The 22568-nt window shown below is 47.9% G+C and overlaps 1 protein-coding gene across 5 annotated transcripts in view; it reads right to left on the bottom strand.

The window, feature by feature from the left end:
* Positions 1-22568, bottom strand: part of LOC144174492 (dachshund homolog 1-like) — a 67868-nt gene that overhangs the window by 7989 nt on the left and 37311 nt on the right. For 4 of the 5 annotated variants that reach the window (XM_077703216.1, XM_077703214.1, XM_077703215.1 and 1 more), the window contains 6 exons: positions 19501-19613; positions 11931-11999; positions 4980-5319; positions 1940-2013; positions 1206-1364; positions 432-671 (listed from right to left, as the gene is read on the bottom strand). In XM_077703216.1, the coding sequence (XP_077559342.1) occupies positions 432-671; positions 1206-1364; positions 1940-2013; positions 4980-5319; positions 11931-11999; positions 19501-19613 (995 nt within the window). The remainder of the gene's footprint in view (positions 1-431; positions 672-1205; positions 1365-1939; positions 2014-4979; positions 5320-11930; positions 12000-19500; positions 19614-22568) is intronic. The other variant, XM_077703217.1, reaches the window with a different exon arrangement.

Genomic DNA, 22568 nt, shown 5'->3' on the forward strand with positions numbered 1-22568 from the left:
AAAAGTTACCGTTAAATGCCCATCAGATAACTCAAAAACTTGCCCAAAAGATTTTCCTCTCCTTCCGGGTCTTGGCGTTCTTCGGCCGCTCGAAATACGTCATTACAGCGATGTGGCGGCTATTGGCCGGCTTTCTTTCAGCTGCAGCAATTAACGCATACGCTAGCCACTTTAAAAAAAAAAAAGCCGCAAAAGCAAAGCAGAAACGGAAGGTGGGTCTGCTGCGGCGAGCAAACCACGTGGGGCCGCTTTGTGCTGGCGATAACTATAGCTTTCGCAGTTCTTCCAGACGCGAAGGAAAGATGGAAAGCGTTTATCGTAAGTGTTAATCACAAGAACAGGCCTGCAGGATAGATCTGGGAAGTATATATGCTGAGCAACTAGTGCCGAGCCTCTAGACCGGTGGGCGCGCGGGTGTGGGCGGCGCGTACCCCTCTCCATGTGCACTTGCTGCTCCTGCTGCCTGGCGTTCTCTTCGGCCACCTTGAGCAGGCCGAGGATGTTCTGGAGCAGCGTCTCCACGGAGCCCATTCCGCGCGCCGCCAGCAGGCCCGCGCGCTCCATGAACAGCTGCGCCTCGCCGTCCTGCGACGAGCTGCGCAGCTTCACGCCTCCCATGCCGCCGCCGGAACTGGACAGGCTGGCCTCCGAGTCCTCGCCGCTGAGGTCACCTGCGCGCGCAACAGAGACGTTCATGAAGTCCCTTCGCTCTCTCTATGGTAGCCTTGCATGCACTCCCAGTGACCCGGACAACCAAAAGACGAGCAGCTTTTGTCGAAAGTTAATGCCTTACGAAGCACTTTAAGGGGAGAACTCTTACCGAGTGTCTCCTTACGTTAACAGTCCGAAAACTACATGGCAGCTGGAGGAAGCAGTTTATCAAGCCTATTTCAATTCATCAGTCACCTCGAACTTCTCGAAGCAATTGCTTTGGATCATTCAGTTCGAGCAGCTATTGCTTCGAGCAGCTTTTGCAACGTTGCTTTTCGACGTAATTTTTATACCGGATTGGTTTAACTATATATAAGCTGTACTAGCATATTCTGAAATCTGCCATGCTACGAAAGACAGGCTGACTTCCTGAAGGTTATACACAGCTGTTACGCGGCGGTTACGAGTTAGTGTAGAAGACTCAACAGAGCGAAATTTCCCGAAGTGTACAAGGAAAGTGGCTTGCAGGAAAGAGAGCACACAGGGTGGCGCACCCTGTTCGCGGTCGTCGGCGTAGTCGGACTCGATCTGCCCTTCCTCCTCGTCTCTCATCCTCTGGTGTCCGTCGGCGTCTCTGTCGCGCGACGTGGGGCCGCCATTTTGGGACAGGTTGAGCACAGCCACACCCGCCGTCTCGGAATCGCCCGGCGGCCCTGCGGAGGAAAGTAAGGCCGAGCGGTGAGCATCGTATAAGCTCGCTTTCTAAAGCAGGGTCGCCACGCGCGTGTGCATAAGCCTTCCTGCCTCTCAGCGCTTCGGGGAATTGCTATAGAACATGCACGGGGCGGTTAAAGAATCTAGGCATGTTGTGTGAAATTCGGCTTTTGGGCTTTCTAGGGCGCAGCTTCTTACGAAATTTAGGAGAAAGCTCTGACCAGCTCCGACTTCAATAATCAGCGCCTGCTGGTGTTGAGGACTGTTGAGGCTGAAGAGCTCAAGGGGTCTTGGACTGAGGACTCCTCCCCATGCCTTTTCGTAACGCTTGCTCTCGCTCTCTCGTACCATGTATGTGGCGCGATGAGTGTGAAACCACGTGTGCCCTCGTTATAACCTTTTTAGAACTCGTGCTTTATTTTCTACCACGTTTACCGAAGCGCAAGTGTCTCGCTATTCGCCGCGAGCTGATTCCGCGTAATCAATTATGTTATTTATGCCTTATGTGTCTCGGTCGCATTGCTATTTTTAAGCAAATCTGAAGGGAGAACGATATAACCCAGAGGGCGCTTACATCCGGGGCTTCTTGATCTTCTGTTTGGGTCTACGGAGCGCATTTTTTCTCGGTCTCCGTAGTCGTCGCTGTTTCTGCAAAAAAATGAAGAAGAAAAAAACGCTGCGGTAAACACGAGAACCAAGCTTTCACTTGCTGCAATAGCAGATTATTCCCGGTATCGCTAATCAATAAACGGGAAGGCATTTTGTTTACAATGAGATCTCGAATCCGCGCATTGAGCACTTATATTGCAGACGACAAACACGCGAATAGATGATGACTCGCGGCAAAGGTTCACTTATGTCGAGACGCGTGTACGTCCGCATCGATCACTGGAAGGACGTTAACATGCACCTGATACGGAGCACACGCTTACGCGGAAAGAACTTTTCGATAACAACAGCTTCACTAAAAAGCAACGAACTAGGTGAAACCGCTAAGTTGCCGATCAACGAGAAAATAAAAAATCAAGGCTGATGGTGACTCAGCTTCTCCGTAAGCGGATAAAACACCGCATAAAACGCGTTCGTTTACAACAGGTCCGGACAGATTAGCACAAATAAAGCAAACAGGGGACAATAGGAAAGGGTAGTGCGCAGCAAACAATTGCCTTGGAACGTCGGAAAAACAAAACAAAACACAACGAAAACAACAGCGATCGAGAGAGAGAGAGAGAGAGAGAGAGAGAGAGAGAGAGAGAGAGAGAGAGAGAGAGAGAGAGAGAGAGAGAGAGAGAGAGAGAGAGAGAGAGAGAGAGAGAGAGAGAGAGAGAGAGAGAGACGGGCATTATGAACCGCAGCGTTCGCTGTCTGGTTCATGCGCGCCTCGATGTATATTTCTTTCTCCCCTGCCTGTCTCAGAGCGTAGTAGGCGTCAAAAAACCAAGTACAAAAAGGCGCGCACGTCATGCAGCTGTCTTTTATCCCCTTATTTTTTTCTGTCTCGCGCGCGCGCGGGTGGCTGGTGGATGGAGCGTCGGGTATTGACCGGCTGCTGGGCTCTTTATTAATCGCGCGGCCTGCAGCGTTTCCGGTCACTCGTTTCACGAAGGGAAGCCGACGCTAGCCTGCCGATCGAGCCGCGACGCCCTCTAATCTGTGTGCTCTTTTGTTTCATCCGCGTCGCAAGCTCAATGCGATATCGACGCTTGGGCTGAAAGAAAGAAAGAACAAAAAAGCCGAATGCGTTGGCGTCGCTAGCGTTTCTGACTACATGGCGGTCGCAATAAGCGACGCCCTTCCAGGAAGCAGCGCGTCTTCCAGATTTGCGCGCTCTTTTCACGTGCTTACTATTAACGCTGAGACTGCTGGCAATGTACGTGTATGGCTTGTAACGTTTCTTTTGCATAGCCTTCGCTTTTTTTAGTGTACGTTCTTCGTTTTCCAGCCTTCATTCATTTAGCTTTGCCCTTACTCCACTAGGTGGCGCAACGAGTGCTTAGTGCGCCCTTCTGGACGACGAATTATGCTCGCAGAAGGCGTGGCAGGAACAGAGGACTCGGTAGCAAGTGAATCACGTACACGTCCTTTCTCGTTCCTGCGGCGCCTCTGATTTATTTACTTGTTTACTTTTCTGCGATCATAGGGAAGTCTGCTAGGTTTGACGATCTACGAAGTCTGCCTCCGCTCAGCGGAACTATGATCGCGTTTGAGGGAAAAATGGGAAATTAAGAAAAAAAAAAAACCTAATCTAACAACAGGCTGAAAACGGACAGGCTACTCCGTGGGCGCTTTTGTTTGGCAAGCAGGTTGCGTTCATTAGCTTCGTCAGCGGTCTAATATTCTACCCGTTTGCCCAGCGCCGCCAGATGGTTCAGCCCAAGACAATCGCGAACAGCAACAGATGGGTTCCGCCGAGACCCCAAAGCAGACTCGACTTGTTACGGTAGGGTAGCTGAAAGGATTAAGGAACGAGTGTATGCGATGATGGTAGCGAATTCATCATGGAACCTTGGGAGAAACAGAAACCATTGCAGTCACTGAGCAAGCGTTGCTGCTGTTGAAAATACAAGAGAGGGAGACGGAACACTAGATGACGTGCTTTGAAACTTCAATTGCAATGTAATGTGCGCGTTGAAGAAACCGTTCATGCTTTACCTGCTTTTCCATTAGCACGCGGTGCGCTCACGGAAATAGCAGAAACTCAATGTTTTGTCGTCATCATGTCACGTTAATTGTATGAACTTGGTGTTACAACCACACAAACTGCTTTTATATTATATTAACAAATTTTACACAGCGATCACACTGTGTAGTTCTATTAGTGTGAAACTTCGCCACCCAGTTCGGGTAAAGTGACAGCCTAGGTGATAAAGAAGTTAGCGTGTAAGTGTATAGCCTTAAGCCTTATTCATCTATTGCAGGGCTAAAAAATACTCTGGAACTTTCTCGATCGTCGGTTTTCAAATGATCTTTTGACATGTTCAGTCTGCCCCACCCGTTTTCTTTTTTTATGCCAAACCTTTGCGTTGGTTCAAAAAGTTGGCTTTGCCTCATGACTTGTACATTGTAAGATCTGGACAGCGCGCGATCTACGCTTGTATGGTTGGCTCTCTTGCAGAGCACTACGCCATGCGTGAAAGCCATACACGGAGGACGCGATATATGCCTGCGTGGCTGGCTTTTTTGCGCAACACAAAGCTTTGCGTAAAAGAATTATATAGCCCCCCCCCCTTCACCCCCTTCCAAAGAAAAAAATACACGCACGCAGTAAGCCTTTGTGAGTCTACATGAGTCACAACGGCGAATTCATTTGGCCATTTGCGACATGCCACGTCTCCCTCCCACCATTCCTCCCTCTCCCTCTCATCTCTCTCTCTCTCTCTCTCTCTCTCTCTCTCTCTCTCTCTCTCTCTCTCTCTCTCTCTCTCTCTCTCTCTCTCTTTATCTCTCTCTCCACTGTGGAGTTTCGCCGTGTGTGGGGAACGTTCACGGATGAGTGCGTGTACACCCTTCATCGCCAGATTTGGACTGCTGAAACGCCCTCGCGGACGCCCTGGGTTTGCGGAGCTCCATTTGAGAAGCACTTTTCCAAGGTACAAGTGGTCGTCACAACGCACCTCGGGCTGCAGAGGTCGAGTCCCTGCGCCTGCTGGCGGAGCTTCTCGTGGTGTCCGGCCGCGGTGCGTCCGAGCTGCGCCATGCCCGCGGCGGCCAGCGGCAGCGCCAGTCCTCCCGCGAGCAGGTGCCGCTGGTAGGCGGCTGCTGCGGCGGCGGCGGCCGTGGCAGACGGGTGGTGGGCGCCGTGCGCCGCGGCGGCCGCGGCGCCCAGGCCCAGCATGCCCAGGGCCTGCTGCTCGAGCGGAGACACGGCCAGCGCCTGGTACGCGGCGGCCGCGCTGCTCGCCGACAGCTTCTCGGCGGACACCGGCTGCACTCCGGGGGGAGGGGGACGGGCACCTGAGGGAAAATACAGAGAAGGAAGATATGGGGGGAACGCGTCCAGAGAACGATTGGCTAAAACGCCCAAATATTGTCGAATAACTGCTTAAACCGCTTTGCTAAACCCCAACCATTTTAGGGGCGAAGCCTTTTAGCGGCTCAGGCTGTTGGCGTCTCATGTCGCCGTCGTAAGCGTCGTGTCATTTCGTCACGGTACTAAAACACCTAGACACTCGTTTACGCCTCGCGCTAAAACGTAACGCGTACTAAAAAAAACGAAAAACATGGGACACTCATTTTTAAAGTAGTGCTCGCTACTATACTTTTTTTTAATACGAAAGTTTGCCCTAATTGCATTGCTCAGAATACGTTCTTTGGAGGCACCATAAGCAGTCTAATGCCGAAGTATGAAAGCACTAGTGCCCGATATTGATAGCATTTTCGTATGCGGCTAAGGTGTGACCCATCAACCCTCAAACAAGGACGTGCGGGTATTCTCGTTTCGGACACATAAAAAAAAACATTTCAAATTGCAGCTACTCTAGCGCGTGCTAAGCGCGATGGGTACGTAAACATAGAAAAGGCTTCGGGTTGGCACGGGAGAGTTCTCTGTGGATTACGTGACTGCATTACGCGCTTCCGTTTCGTGCTTCCATTGTTAAAAATGGAAGCTTCTTTTACACGGCACCGTTAAACATCTCCCATGCGTATTTCCGCCACGTGCATGAGTTGAGTGCTTTCGTTACGCCGTTCCTATATTCAATTTCGTTGCCTGTTCTCGTTATGCGCTTTCGCAATGCAGTCTTGTTATGTCACTTCCTTGAAATATCGGTTTGCTAACGCTAAAATTTAACGTATTCTATGCCAGAATGATATAGCAAAAAATAGAAAAAAAAACAAGAAAAGCTTTAGATAGTTACACACGTGGCTCCATACCGGCAGCGACATGATAAACAGCCCTTATCGCTTCCTCCTTGTGGTGGTTCCTCTCATGAGTATTTGAACTACGTCACGCCTTGGACTATTTTATCTTAAATTAGGTTCTTAACCGTGCGCTTTACCCATCTATTAGGTCGCCGCAACGGGCAAGCTTTCTGGCTGACCGCTGTACGTATACAGCAGACGAAATATTCTGTTGGTAAACACGATCTTGTAAATTAAATTGACGAATTTAAAATAATGTAATGCCTGCATAATGTAAATGCCCTTCTTACCTACATTTTGTCAGCTAAGTTATAATTGGAAGCTTTAATCTGCCTGCAATGTCGTATTTTAATTCCGTGGGCACAATTAAGGGCTAAAAGCTCATAGTCAATTAGAGTAGAATTACGTTGTGCGAATTCTTTCTCTTCCATGTGAAAAAGGCATTGCTTCAATACACGGTCGCGGTATCCGCAGTTTGGTCAACGCGCAACGCTCGCTAAGAAAGTCAGTCTGCAAGAGTGTTTATTGCGGGTTAGTTTTCATTTAATGCCGGAAACTAATCACGGAATTGGTAATATTGCCACAGTCTTCCAGCAATTTAAGAGCACGATTTTAAATGTTACCTTTCCGCTGCAAAAAAAAACAAAAAAAAAACAAAAATCGTGGAGCTGCTTGTTTTCTCATCGGTAATACTCGGGGAATAAATCGGGTGCGGTGTGATTGCATAAACCCGAGAGGAGGGTAATGCTTGGATTATGTATTTACATATGGTGTGGAAGGTGTTGCGGGCCAGTTATTCCCATTTTATATCGCTAAACCTTCGGTGTAATAAAGTCCCCGGGACACAAAATTGGCTTTGTTATACGCAATAGTTCATTAAAAGCGGGTATCATGTGCTTTCTAAAGACTGTTCCGGAAACTACGGAGCGCTTCGAACAAAGAGATTTTGTCATAACAAGCGTTTACTGCACTTGAAACAGCATGTATCAGCATCATCGTGGGTGCACGAGCAACGCCGTGAATGTCACCTGCACGTGGCCATGCGCGGTTCCTTTACAAGGCCAATATAATATAATTAGAATATAGGAAAGTGAACGCAATTATACCTGTATAACGAAGATTAATGCATCCCCATTGTGATGCGATTCACTGCACGCCACCGCAACCTTTTCATCTTCGCGTTCTTGGATATCATCGTTGTATACGGGAGACGCACGCGTAACCGTGAAGGATGGTAAAGTCTGGTCTCTTATTTTCGCCGTGAAAGGTAAGGCAAGGGGGAGATCGTTGGTGCTTGGCGCAAAAGAGAAACAAAAAAAAAAAAGGGGGTTGGGGGTATGCGGCGGTACGCCCTTAGAAATGTTATACTGCAGAATGTTAAATGTTAATGATAATTAAAAATGTTAAAGCGGTCGCCTCCACCCCATTTCGCCCACACCCCTCGTCGCCTTCCCTATTTTCTCCCTGGATATGCGCTAATGGCTTTCACCTGACCTACGACTTTTCGCCCGTCGTGAATGTGATGCGTTAATCCTTATCGCGCTCACGCACTGATCACTGCCACAATGTAGTGACGGGGGAGGAGGGGTTATTCGGCATCTTCGTTATAAAGGCCGTGGGATTGTTGTCGCTGACCATAGCGGACGGGATGCAGCTTATTGTCTCCGGGCACTGTCGGCGCTTGCAGACAAAGTAGCCTGCGGGCCTGTTATACAGGCAGTAGACGACACAACGTATGTTTGCCAACGAAATTAAAAAGAGAAACCGCTTCAGTTATAATGGAATATCGAATCTGGTCATATGTTTAGTCATTTTGTCCACGAATTAGGTTTAACACGGACAGAAAAAGCAGGGACATAAACTTAAGGGCGCCAAGCCCGAGAAGTAGCCGCGCTGTGCGTGCAAACATTTCAAAATCGAGACATTTGACACTACCCGCCGCGGTGGCTCAGTGGCTAAGGCGTTGCGCTGCTGAGCCCGAGGACGCGGGTTGGATTCCCGGCCGCGGCGGCCGCTTTTCTGATGGAGGCGAAATGCAGAAACGCCCGTGTGCTCGAGATTTCGGCGCACGTTAAAGATCCCCAGGTGGTCGAAATTAATCCGGAGCCCTCCACTACGGCGCGCCTCATCGCCTGCGTTGCGTCGGCGCGTTAAACCCTACAATCAATCAATCAAACATTCGACACTGTGCGTGCACCACGATAGTCCTGTTTAAATTCTGATTTGACAACGCCCTGAAAAAAAAAAAAAAAAAAAAGTTGCGCAGAGGTGTAGCCGTTTGTTCGCGATAATTCGGCTACATAGCGCTTTAACTACCACTGACGATAGCGAACGTTTAAATCTACAGCTTGAGGCGCATGTCTGCGTCTTCATGCTTTATTTAGTAGCGGAATTTCTGCTTCTGTGAAGGTACGATAGGGTGACCAGAAAAGATCGAACAAAGGGTGGCTGGTGGACCACTTCAGTTTGCTTGAAGTTCTTTATATCCTTCCCCGATTATTCCAGTGTTGAGATTCAGCATTATTTTCCACGGGAAAAATTTTGTCTGACTGTAAAAAGTTTTGGAACCCGACAAGATGGTACCCCGCCGTTCCATGCCCGTGCGCCTCGGCCAACTGTAGCGACGTCTAGCTACGAAAATATTTACGAGGGGCAATTCATTAATTTTATGCTCAATTTACGCCTGGTGTACATTACCTTAAAATTCTTTCGCTGCTGTCAAGAATATAAATTGTTCGCAACAAAATGTCAAATTCGGCTCAGAGCGCAATTTTGTTCGAACTTTGAGCATAAATATTAGAAAACGTGCATAAGTTACAGCCTTCAAATTTTACTCACGTGTGCTCCTTACAGTTCTAAACAAATTTACCGAATGTTATAATTGCATACTGTACGGTTATGGTGAAACGGGCCCGCAAGTTTGAAGAAAAAGTGAAAAACACACATTTCAGGAGCTAATAAATAAAAAAACACATATAAGATTTTTCTCTAATGCTCTACAGATGTAAGCCTTTACATGTACTTGTATTATCATAAAAACATGTTGTATCATTTTGTTCCTGGAGCGTGTAGAGCTCGGGAGAGGAGCCCTATCCCTCCGGCTCTCCACGACGTATTGTACTAATAGCGACTTCCTTCGGATTTGTATAAATTACGTATGTTTCGTATAAAAGGCAAATGATCCCTTTAAAGATACAATAAGCGAGAATGTAACAAAAAAATGGCATTTTTAGTGACTACGTTGCAACCATAACAACCAATCAGCGATCAGTGTAAAGTCTACGGATATTAAAAAAAACGCTTTTTAAATTTTTGTGAAACTCTCACAACATGTTGACCACTAAATTTACTTTGGTTAGAAGTAGACAAAAAATTTAACGGAAAAAAAATATTGCTGAATCTCAACATTTGAATAATCAGGGAATAATATAAAAATTTTCAAGCAAATTGAAAAGGTCGATCAGCCACCCTTTTTTCGGTCATTTGTGAAATCACCCACTAACACGTGAGAAATAAGCTGCATACAGCAGCACCTAGCAGAGGCAATCTTTTACGTGTCTATTGTATTTAATAATGACAGCAACATCAGTCTCTGGAAAATTTTAATTTTTTCCTAGAAATGCATATACCGCGGCAAATAAATATCGTGAAACGCATACAGTGGGATTCAACAAGCGAAGAAATCACCGCAATGCTAATGCAAAAAATAAAAATAAAGAACAACAGTTTCAGCTCATCCAATGATCAAGGGCTGACGACTCAGCCATTTTTCAGCCAATTTTAATTTCTAAACCACTGGCCCGGTCCCGGGCGCGCGCGAGTTCAGTGAATCAAATTAGCCTGCTCCGAGAGCCTACACGGGGCATTATAGTACTAGCTGCGAGCGGAGATGCTTTAAAGCGCGCTCTCCGAAGCGCACCGGAGAAATATAAATCAAGTGGTCGATTGGGCACGGGCTTCAGAAGGGAATAATACTGGGAAAAAAAAAAGAAGAAAATAAATCGCGGAAGAGGAGGCCAGCAGTCATAACGCTCGGAGTTACACACACCGCAAAAGGTTTTAGTATTGGGAAAAGAAGGCAGGAGCGGCTCCTTGAGCAGAGGAGGGGAGGGAAAGAGAGAGAGAGAGATGGAAGAAAAGAGTTCGAAGACAGCGCGCGGCGCACGGAATTCATCTTGTCCCACTTCGATATTCAGAGAACTCCCTCGCCTCCCCCCGCCCCGCTTTCCAAAACTCGCGCCGGTTTCTCCTTCGGGTTTGCGATAAGCGGGGATATTTATGCGACTCGGTAATAAAAATTCTATTATGCGCCGCGGTGCTGTCCGTCACCGGTCGTTTGGTTCGGGGCTTTGCCGCTGCCGACGCTGCCCAATAATTCCGCTAATAACGTTTCTCGGCTGGGTGGAGCGCCGAGATAAAGATGCCCCCGGCCTCGCTGAATCAATGCCCTTTCTCCTGCGGCCGTGCGAGTGCAGCGCTGGGCAGGCCTCTCTTTCCTTTAGGCACGCGTTTATCTTGTAGTCGGCCGCGGCGGCTCCTGCGCAGCGTTCGAACAATGGCCTGCGACGAGCATGATGCTGCTGCGACTTTATAAGGCGGAAAGGAATTCCCTCGGACACGCCGTAATGGCCCCTTGGAAACGGGCAGTTTGATTTTCTTGCCCCCTAATGTCGCTTAATGAAGGCTGTAAAGCGAGACGGACCGGAGGGGGCCTGCGCCCGCCGCCTAATCAGGCCAGCGGTGGGATGAGAACTAGACGGGAGCCTATCGCCGCTGTACGCGCGGTGAAGAAGTTGGCGCACGGGTCACTGGACCCGAAAAGGGGAAACGTGTCTTCCCCTTAAGCTGTTCTCTAAAAATTTTGAGGCTACGAGAGATAAAGAGATAATACGGAAGGAGGGAGGTAGGGAGGGAGGGAATATGTGCAGGATACTTCAGCGCGAGAAAACAGAATCAAGTTTATATCCTCGCCAAGATAACGGGCAGCAAATGCTAACACAGAAAAGGATATACTACTCCGCAAGGTATTAGTTGCTGCGTACCGCAATGTATTCTTTTGTGTTTGCAGTTAGCCAAGAACATGATGACTACATCCCAATATCATATATACCTAATCCCAATATTTTATCCCAATATCCCAACATCACCACTGTCCCAAAATCCTCTTCCACGCATGGTTATATTAGGGTTAAATCGGACTAGACCCGTCGGAAGCAGCAATCCGAATTTACAGACGTCACAACTGTGCCGTATACGTCAGCGCTTAAAAAACGAGTATACTGTGCGAGCAGATGATACTCTATACACTATCCACGCGAAGGGAGTGACTGCATCTCCCGCTGCTGTGTCAAGAACATCGACCTAGCTGTTGCGAGACCACAGCTACATCGGTGTGGATCTGTAAAGGCATAACGTCGAACATGATGTCATCGCTAAACTCAGCGCGATCCGACAGCCAGGGCTGGAAGCGAGTGCTGTTTCCATCATCCGGCTTTGGGGATGGACAGGCCGTTAAAGGCGGCCGCGTACTCAGCGCATCGGCGCGTTAGATATAGGCCATCGTCGCCCACCTTCCTTCAAACTCCGGCGTCTTGTTATTGAGCGGCTGTCACAGCGAAAGGAAGCAAGAGAGGCCTCTTTTTACACTCGAACCAAGGAGAGGGAGGGAGTGGTCCGGAAGCGTGTGGGGACGTCGTTGTGTTTACCTTGGTTCCACATCTTGAACAACATGGCTGGGATGTTGAGATCGGCTTCCTCGGCGCAGCGAACGCTTTCTGAGGACGAAGCAGAGAGGAACAGGTAGAAATGAGGGAGGGAGGGGGGTAACGGGGGGAGGGAAGGGGACGCGGACGACACGAACACTCAAACCACGCGGACACGGAGGAACCCAAACCCTTTCCAAAAGCGGGAGCAAACAAAAATTGAACGTGCAAGGGAGGGGGGGAGGGGGACACAAATACAAAACAAAACGGAGCCAAGAAGCTCGACGAAGCCCAAAAACTGCGGGGGCGTCGTTTGAAACGCGAACGTAAGGAGTTAGTGGGAAGAAAAAAAGTTGTGCCGAGCGATCCATCACGGCAGGTTCCGCGTCTGAGGAAGCCGCGGTGGGGACAATGAGAGGCCTTGAGCGGCGTACGTCTCCCAACTGTTTGGAAGAGCGATTCGGTAAGCGGAGCCGCGGATCAAAGCTGCAAAAGTTGGAAAACCCGATCTTAAATGGTGCCGCCGCTCGCGGAAAGCGCGGAGGGAAATTTAAAACTGCTACGCGAAGAAAGGGCGGAAGAGGAAGCGGAGCAGGAAATATCAGCCCTTTCCCGGTGAGGAAGTAGTGCGTAGGCGGCGTATGTATATCGTTGCGGGCATTATGGAGATGCCAACCGATACGTCCTCCCACCCCGTTCATTTCGCGTTCTGCAATGCAGATGCGGACACCAGAACTGCTACCAAAAGTCCGCCCATATACGGAACGGTTTCCGCTGCTCTGTGCCGATATTTATTCGCCTTTTTTTCTCGCCGTCCCGTTCAACCCGTTAAAAAAAAACTTCCTCTCGGCAAGGGTTTTCTCACAAGTTTGGGAAATCGGTGCGCCGCCTGCTTCCGTCATGCTTCTCAGAGTGTGCTGTAGCTCGGTTCGAATTTTGCGCAGGATATTAGACTCAGCTGCTGGCACCCACTCCCACCGCTGAAGCAACACGGAACACACATTTGCATTGTAGTAATCGCGAAGACTTTTCGGCCTTACAGCTAGCTTTACATAGGCCCTGTATTCACATTTTTTGCCAGGGGAGGCGAATGCTGCACGGCAACAGCCAGACTATAACTATAAAAATATTCACAAAGGTACGAGTTCGTAATTTTTTGTATTTTCAAACGAAACTCTGCTGCTGTTATAGCAAGCAGGCCAAACCTTTATCAGGGTTATACTCCGGCACTTACGCTTCCCGACTGAACAACAAAAAAGTTGCAGAAATCGCAAAGCGGGGATTGTCGAATAAATGCTGCTATTCAACAAGCCCCTCTAAAGTCAGCTTCACTAATAACACACGTGCGTTACTGGAAAAACATTTTTTCCGGCGATTCCTAAAGGGGTTATGAGCACAAAATACAAGCTCGTTTTATTCGACAGATTTGGTGTTCTATAGTGCCCCCAGCGCTTGTGCGGCAGCAAGAGATGCTTTATTCACTGAGAAATTAATCAATTTAAGTTAAAAACTTGATTCTCCCGCCCAGTCGTGTGTTTCGTTATGTCTGCCATTGTTGCGTCGCAAAGAAAGGTCTTCATGCGAAATTCAAGTACGCTGTTCAGTCTGCATCGGACTGCGGAGCCTTGTTTACCGTCAGCCCTCCTAGATGGCGGCACCATACTACTTCGCACCGCTGTGCACATCTGCTTTGTTTTTGACCGTATTCGCACCTGGCTTATTTTTGTTACGGTAGGTAATAATCGTTTCGTGAAGCATGGGGTATCCTCGGCAAACAGGGTCACGTAAGACAATGTCACACCAGTCGGCCAGTGTTGTGTGAGACAACCCCAAAGCGCCACGCTGCTGTGCAGCGAAAACAAGCATACTGCACGCAGTACCAACAGCAGTGCGCACTGGTACTTCTATGTTTACGTGTACTTTCGCAACTTCTATTGTTTCCCCCAACACGCATTTGTACTGCTATAAAATGAATATGCATTGCACTTAAACGAAACTATCTCGTTCTTAAAGCTTATAAGCCCTGCGTAACTTGCGTTTGCTTTCGCCAGCCTGAGCCAACCGCACGGCTGTACATATGACGCCGTATGTTCTGTTGCGGGAAATGAGCTATTGAGTCGCATGACCATCTCCTTTTTTCCTAATTACATAACTTGTTTGAGCGGTGTTTACATTAAAAGTGGTGTCAGTATGATTCTAATGAGGCAATCTTTCGAATAAACCAAACGTGTTTTGTCCGCATAGCCACTTTCAGTATAGAAAGGCCCAAGGGACTTTCATTATGTACAGTTAGGATTAGAATTCTGGATACCACGTCCGCCCGCCTTCGGTCTAGAAAGACCGAAAGCGGGCGGACTATGTGTGCTTCGGCTTAGGTAAGAAAACGAGCAGGCATGCAGTTAAAATGTGCAGTTAACCGGTGCCCCAGTTAAGGAGCTCCGCACTCACGGGGCGGTGCGCTGCCTTTTGGAAGCTGCTTGCGTTGAATCCAGACTCTTGCTCCCGACGGTACCTCCATAAGAACCCATGCGTCCTCAAAACGCGCGTTATTAAATGCCCCTTTAAAGCCGGCTTGACTACTAGACCAACATGTGTTGCTGGGAAGCCATTTTTGGGGCAGCATCGTGCGGAGTTTGATATCAAAGCATGAAGGCCCTATTTCCCTTTATTAATAGCATCTTCGTATGCGACGAGAGTGTCGCACATCGCGTGTTAGAGACGGACAGCCAGCCCGGGCTTCCTCGTTGACTCCACGTAGAAATTCGCAAGATTAGGAAGCCGTAATCCAGAGCAAGAGCTTCGCGCAAGGATTTCTGTTTGTGGATACAGTTTGCCAGATGTGACAAGGAGCTCGCTCCAGCGCACGCGTGGTTATTAAGAATAACAGCCGCTGCGCGCCCTTTTGTCTCGTATTTCTCACGCGTAGAGAGCGTTACGAATGCGAGAGCAGCCCTCCTGGCTCAACTGCTCATCCTGCGCGCAGGCACCGAGAGAGAGAACCCAACGCGCCGAAGGTCAGACAAATTGTAACGTGTCAGTTCTGTGGGGACAATGCGTCGCCCGCAGCTTCGCGTCGCCCACCCTGCAGGACGAAAGGCAAGAAGGCTTAAAGAAGAAGAAGAGAAAAAGAAAACACGACAGCATCCCGTAGGGACGAGCTCTGAATGGGATGATACGCGAAACCGAAAACCAAACTCGGGCAGCTATTGTGATCGTCCTCCTTTTGGCATTACTATTCCCCCGTCCCTATACGATTCTCCCTTTCGGTCTCTTTTGTGAGGGCGCTTCGCGATCGTGCTCTCCCTCTTTTCTTTTTTCTGCCTCCTCCGAACCTCAGCCCTAATCTACGCTTCTCAGTGCTGTGCCTGTAGCGCAGGGAAGCACATATCATGCGGGGACGCTAGGTAGGTTCCCCGTACACAGATGCAGGGTTTCCCCTTGTTTGGGTGAAAAATGTAACCCCGGTCACCTACAGACCATGCATCACGCACGAGGCAGGACAGAGGCCGAAAAATGGCGTCGCTTCGTGCTTCCGACTGTGTTTTATTGTTATTCTTTTCACTGGCCCCCTCCTGTCCTCCTGTATGGGACCGAGTGCGCGGGCTCTTTATATGCTAATGATACGGGGCGTCCCTGACCGCAGTGAGAATCCTCGCGTGTGAATCCAATGTTGTTCTTTCTCTCTTTCTCTTGGCTTGCTTTTTTTTTCTCCCGAGCGAAATGTTTAAAAGCTACGCTTTTTTTTTAATATCCTCACGCAGGACGCGGTATACGATTCATTTTGTTTTTGTTTTTACCCTTTTGTTGGAAAGTTACAGTCCAGATCCGATGTTCGAAGGGCTCCGGTACAACATAGGGAAGTTACGCAGGTACAACGGCCGAAAAGTCTGCTTGCTTGAGTCAGTAAGTGGGTGTGTGAGTGATTACTGAGTGAGTGAGTGAGTGAGTGAGTGAGTGAGTGAGTGAGTGAGTGAGTGAGTGAGTGAGTGAGTGACTCGCGAGTAAGCGAATGAGTGGGTGAGTGTGTGAGTGAGTGAGTGAGTGAGTGAGTGAGTGAGTGAGTGAGTGAGTGAGTGAGTGAGTGACTCGCGAGTAAGCGAATGAGTGGGCGAGTGTGTGAGTGGGCGAGTAAGTGAGTGATTGAATGAGAGTGGGTGAGTGAGAGTGAGGGAGAATGGAAGAGTGGGTGAGTAAGGTGAAACGGGACAGAGCACGAACGAACCATTCTGAGCTAATTTATCCGAGTACGTAGCGGATGCACAGAACATAGACGACAGATTAACTCACAGCGCACACACGCGCATTACAGTGCGTATACGTGCACCTTATTAGCTTACCTAGTTCATTTAATTAGGAAATAATTAACCCAGTGAAAAATCCATACCACCACAGCTTAGTGAGTCGTGTCCAATTTAAAATTTAACTCGAAAGTGCCGCACAAGCTCTTTTGTGCAAAACGTATAAACGTAAAAATAAAAATAGGCAACAGAAGTAGTTACAACAGTAACCTGCTGCGTAGGCAGACCATTTCTTGGGCGCGTTTACGTCTTCGGCTGCCACAGTCTAGCACTTCTTCGGACCTCTTACAAGAATACAATCACAGTGTGCGTGCGACCTCGGCACGAGACGCGCAGCAAACAACAGATGGCACGCGATCGTCTTTCCACAACGATGCTCAACGTTGTCCTTGTGGTGTCAAGCTAGGCGTCCCTTCCTGTCGCTACTTTTAGCCGAAAAGAGCAACGCTGCAGGCCGGAAAGATAAAAGTGGAGAGAAGAAAGCGATTCCTTCCCAAGCAAACACGTGACCATCCCATCGTCGCCCAACAGGCGAGCAGGCATTGTATCACCCGGATGGGCTTTCGCCCTCAGGACATTGGGGAGCGGCGCCGTTGCGGAGGGTTAGAGAATGGGAGGACGGCTTCGCGAGGTGTAATCCACTGTCATCGCAGTCCTTTGACAAGGCGGCGGGGCCATTGAATTCGGCCGGCGCGCGTTGCGTGAGGCGCATCCTCCGACAATGCGTGCGGCGGGGGTCCTGCTCAGTTGTACGTATACAGTAACTACGGGTAAACTGTAGCGCTTCGATGAGATGCACGTTTTTATTTTAATAAAACCTCGCACGTTTTTTTTTTCTTTTTGTTGGTTCCGTAAAACGTCCGTTTAGTTCTAACGCAAGAAAGAGGCTAGATGAATCTCATTTTAATTTCCCCTCGCTCTTTCTTTTTATCACGGAAGAATAGGGTGGTGGATGCAATTTTTTTTAGCATGCATTTCTCTTTGGTGTTTCATCTACTCCTTTGCTACGTGGTGCGAGATACATTATGTTTTCCGTGCTGAATATGCGTGAAAGCAGTGTTGCATAAGTATTTAACGGACGGAGGAAACGTTTCGGAGGTTAGTCTTTGTTGGCGGATGCCGACGGCGAAGAGTGAATGATCGCCTAATAACGCGTCATCCAGGAGATGAAAAGGCACCGCCAGTCGAGAGAGAGAAAAAAGGAAGAAAGTACGTTTAGAGTTTTCTATTGTTATTTGCATCTATCTATGACGAAATTAAAAAGAACACATCAATAAATGTACTTTTATTCGCTTTAGGGAGAGACTGACGAGTCGAACGTTGGCTTAACACCAGGAAATGCAGCAAGATAAAACGAGGGCACGTATACAAAACAAAAAGAACAATGAGGAAATTTCACTGCTTTGTTTTATAACGATGCAGTTTTGACATGCCTTGCTGAGTGCCATAGCCGCCCTTTGTGACCAATACAGGTGGGGGGGGGGGGGGGGGGGGGGCAATGGTGCACGTCGACTTCACTTGTTTTGCTTGCTGCATTTTCGATTCCCGGCGAGAACAACGACCAAGAGAGTCTGAATGAACTTTCTCAGAGAAATTCTATACCAGCCTGTGTACACTATCGAAATAACATCATTTGAACTACATAACGTTTTGTCGCAAGTACGTTTTCAAATTATGCGTGATGCAGATATGCTTCACCAGGTATTCGGAAATAATGTGAGTAATTTGTGAACCTTAATTACTCGCAGGGGGCCAACGCAATTCAACGATAGCTTTTTCCACATGTTTCCTCCGCTACATTTTTAACACTGCGCATATATAGATACTTAAGCTAAAATCAGAGGAGTAATTTTGCACTGGGCTGCCAGACACAAGGATACTGACAGGCTGCACGTAAGCCGTCAGAATACAGAACAATAAATACTGCCATTCTTTCCGCAAGTGTCAACTACTTAGTGCGTTGATTGACTGATTGTGGAGGTTTAATGCGCCGACGCTACACAGCCGATAAGGCGCCCCGCAGTGGAGGGCTCCGGATGAATTTTGACCGCCTGGGGATCTTTAACGTGCCTGCTTAGTTCGATAAGGACACGGTTAGGCTATAGTTTTGTTCGACGGGAGGGGGTGTTAAAAAAACAAAATAGTTCAACAAAAACTTAAAAATTAAAGGAAACCAACCGTTCCCTTTGAAGACAGTGCATTACTCAGAAATTATGATTCTTATGATTCTTATTTGAAAATTATCCAGTTTTCGAAATTTTAAAATTCTAACTAAGGCATGCAAACGCATGTTTCGTTTCCTGTACGGGGAACGTGACAGTGGCTCTTTTTGTAGGGTGCCCCTCGGGATCATGTCTCCAGACGAGATTTTTTTGCCTTAATAATTGATTCGAAAATGGTCACTAGTATCATTTCTTTTTCTATCAGGACGGTGAAAGGCGCCATATAACCTAAGTTATTTTGCAACCCTCCGCTGCGGGATAACGCCCCACAGTTTGTGAAGGAATTTGCGATAAATCCTAGGTGGGAGTTGTCAGGTAGTGCTTCCGCATTCTTTCCGGGAGCTCGTCTCCGCGCACACACCTGTATACATATAGGTTTGCCTTGGATTGCCCTAGGGTTGTCTATTGAGGCGGCATTTTCATAATGAAAGGAAATTTTGCTATGTACCCAATATGTCCTAAATATGTCCTAAAAATATGCCCCAATATGTTTTAAAAATACGTTTTATACGGACGGATGGACAGCTTTATGAGGGAAGTCGCCAAAGATTGCTTACGTATTAATGGAAATTGTGTCGATGATAAGCATTATATGAAAGTTTAAATTGTGGTCCACAGGCGAATATTTTATTCCGGGGTCGAACAGTCTAAACTTTTATTTGAAGGCAAAGCTCTGCGTTTTTATTTTTATTCAACTGTAGCAGCGAAATCGTCGTTCTTGCTCGTGTCACGCTGTTTTGCCAACGATAGCCTGATATAAACTGCTAGGGCCGATCACTTATGTTGCGATGAATCCCATGTCTAACACGTGGAAAAGAATGTAAGTAGAAAGTCTGTCTGTTGGATGTTCTTGCGCCAGAAGGGCTTTGATATCTCCGTACCAACCTAGGGTTTGGACTTAAGCTATAACTTTGGTTACTCTTTCCGAAATAACACGGTCACTACATTTCGCGCATCTCGTATCACACTACAGACGAGACGGAATCTCTTCGAACTTGGGTCTGCCGTGCTGGGTTAGTGTATCGAAGTTAGGGCGGCGCTGAAGATACGTACCGGACTTGATGGCCGCGTCGTAGTCCATCTCGGCTCCCGGCTTAAGCAGCGGTGGGTAGCCCGAACGGCCAGCGAGGCCTACCAGCGAGGCACGCTTCGGCGGTCGACCCGGCCTGCCAATGACAAAGATAAAAAGACGGGCTTGCCGTCACAGACACGAAGCACACTGTTGCGAGAACGCGAACAATACAGGGGTAGTAATTGTAGATCTAAAACATAATTTTATGAATAAAATTGATGCGCGGTCCAATGTGTACGAAATGATAACACGGTCAAACACGGTGTCATTAGTGCTTAAGTGACCTAAAGTCAAACAATCGCCCCTGCGCGATGCGCTATAACTGGCCTTCTTACGAGTATATCTTCTTGTTTCTGACATTAAAAGCATTTTGAGGATAATGTTGAGCAGTTTAAAATTAAAAGTACCTGTAAGTGTTTATGTTCTTAAAAATTATCGCCTGTTCAACCGTACACGAGCTTCGTTTTGTAAGCATACGACTGAAGTCTTAATGTATGCAATTCAATTGTTTACCAACGAATTAAAACCCCGCTATTACTTTATTATGTCCACTTGACACTGGTAAACCGCAAGGTGATGTAACTACTTAACAACAGTACAATTTTCCCCTCTCTGTAACTGTGTCCATTTTCTGTTATTAATTTATTTTTCTTGGATGAAAGCGATAATTCTTGCTTAGAACGAACATCGGGCCATTTATAGTAAGTTTGGTATTATATAGGGTCGCCTACAAATCGAATATAAAGAAAAGATTGATATCACAAGGTATAGCCAAATACACGTATTCGTTTATAGAAGAGCCAAGCATTTGACTTTGCGTTAAAATAAGTTAGAGGAACATGGCCAGCAACATTACGCTGATGCGCCTTATTTAATGCGGTACAAACCAGAATCCAAAGGCTTTTTCTGGTGTGTTACATACTCAACATAGCATTGCTTCTACAATCCTTCCTCAAGCTCTATTTCACACATGAAGACCCCAACAAAGCTATGAGCTGCCGGCAGGTTTCTTGGCGCTAAACATCGTCCCATAGAACACCCAGAAAACACACCGGAAAATCGCAAGTGCTGATTAGAACGGTTCGCGGTAGACCGGCGTCTTGTGTGCGTCACGTTGTGGAGACCTGACGCTGAAGCCCTGCTTGCACCGTATACTTGAACAAGGCGCTAGTAAGTTCCGAACGACGAACTAGTTTTGTGGGTCTGGCACTTGTTGCTCACTTACAATGGGTTATCACAGGGAACAACAACCGTAGCAGCAAAGACAACAGCGACAAAAACAACAATAAAGCTGCACGTTCCACAATGGAGAGGAAGCTCATTAATACAGTTTCTCTCGTCTTTTACTGACATGACCTAAACTTGTCTATATTAATTTATCCTCAACGATGAGTGAGTGAGTAAGTGAACAAACTTTATTTAGACGAGCTTCAGGGGATAAATTTTTGAGGATGAGGATTAATTGAGATGCGTATAAATAGATGCGGTTGAACTGCTTGTCACCTAGAGGTAGCAATAAAAATTAAAATGGATAGCGATATTCTAGGCTTCCAATCGCTGTTACTTCATTAGATTAAAGCACTGCATTAATAGCACATGTTTATTATAATTTAACTTGTTAGTTTCTCGTATATTGCCGAATCTAACTTCGACGTGACACCGAAGAGTTGCGTAAGTAGGTGTATAGTACTGCTTCGTCCTTCGCTCCCGTACATTTAAAGCACGCATTCGCGCGTTCAAACGATGTGCAGGCGTACGATTAGCTCCGTACCGGTTAGCTAAACACACGATGGCGTGGTTCGCAAGGAAGCACGGCCGAGTTCGTTTGCGACAGCGGAAGACGCCGCATTCGTCTTCACCGCGATGCAGCGCGGTAGGAAGGAGAACAAACAGGCCAGGCGTCGTGGAGCGGCGAAGCCCTCGATCGGCGCGTGTTTCTCCGCACGCACAGGGACTGCGCGCATATGCGCGGTCACGTTCCCTGCAAGGCGGAACTCGGTCCCGTTTGCGACGACGGGTACAAGTGCGTTGCTGACGCGATGTGTGCGTATGCAGTCGGACTTGATTTGCAGAGGTTAAAACGACCGGATTGTCGAACTTGCTAGGTTACTTTCTTCGGTTTATTTGCTTTTCGCCTTGCGCAGGAAAAGATGGGGGAAGGCGGTGCCTACGATGTGTCGTCACCACTATGAGTGGTGACAGGCACCGCTCTGAATGCATTGCTTGATTGATTGTGGGTTGAATGCATTGCTTGATTGATTGTGATCACCTGCGCGCCGACGCTACGCAGGTGATGAGGCGCGCCGTAGTGGAGGGCTCGGGATTAATTTTGACCTCCTGCGGATCTTTAACGTGCACCGAAATATCCAGGCCGTGGGCGTTGTGGCTTTTCGCCCCCATCCGAAGAGCGGCCGCCGCGATCGAGAATCGAACCCGTGACCTTGGGCTAGGCAGCATAACGCCGTAGCCACTGAGCCACCGCGGCGGGGGGTTGGGGGGGGGGGGGGGGAGAGGTGTTGTGAATGGTAGCAGTAAAGCACCTCAACGGATTGTGGCGTTGCGCTAACGCATTATAATTGCACGAGATACGTTTTGAGGAAGTGAAATAGCTTTCATTATTGTGAAAAGACGTTCCCCTCAAAGCTGTGTGTTTTGCAAAGCGAAAACCTTCTTAGTAGGACCGATACATTAGTCAGAACACTAATGCATTTCCCCATAGACCGGTTGGTCGACAGAAAAGCTCTGATAAGGTCTCTGGACACACGGCGCGTGCGTGAAACCGGGTTTCTATTGTGTCAAAACGGTTACTGGAAAATCTCGAAAAAGGAACGCTTTATAGGCACGACAACACGCGCATCCGTCATAAAGAAGGAGTACAATATAGTATATCTTTATCTCTTAATCCACGTGTCGGTGTATACATTTCGAATCGTCGCAAATGTGTTCGTTCTTCGTTTGCGACTTAGGTATTTGAAGGTTTGACGATAGCACTTTTTGCGAAGGCTTTGACGCACTTTTGAAGCAGTTTTAGTGTGGGAAAGCTTCTCAA

The sequence above is a fragment of the Haemaphysalis longicornis genome, unplaced genomic scaffold, assembly GCF_048455015.1.
Source record: "Haemaphysalis longicornis isolate Haplotype H1 unplaced genomic scaffold, Haemaphysalis longicornis Haplotype H1 scaffold_3, whole genome shotgun sequence".
NCBI lineage: Eukaryota > Metazoa > Arthropoda > Arachnida > Ixodida > Ixodidae > Haemaphysalis > Haemaphysalis longicornis.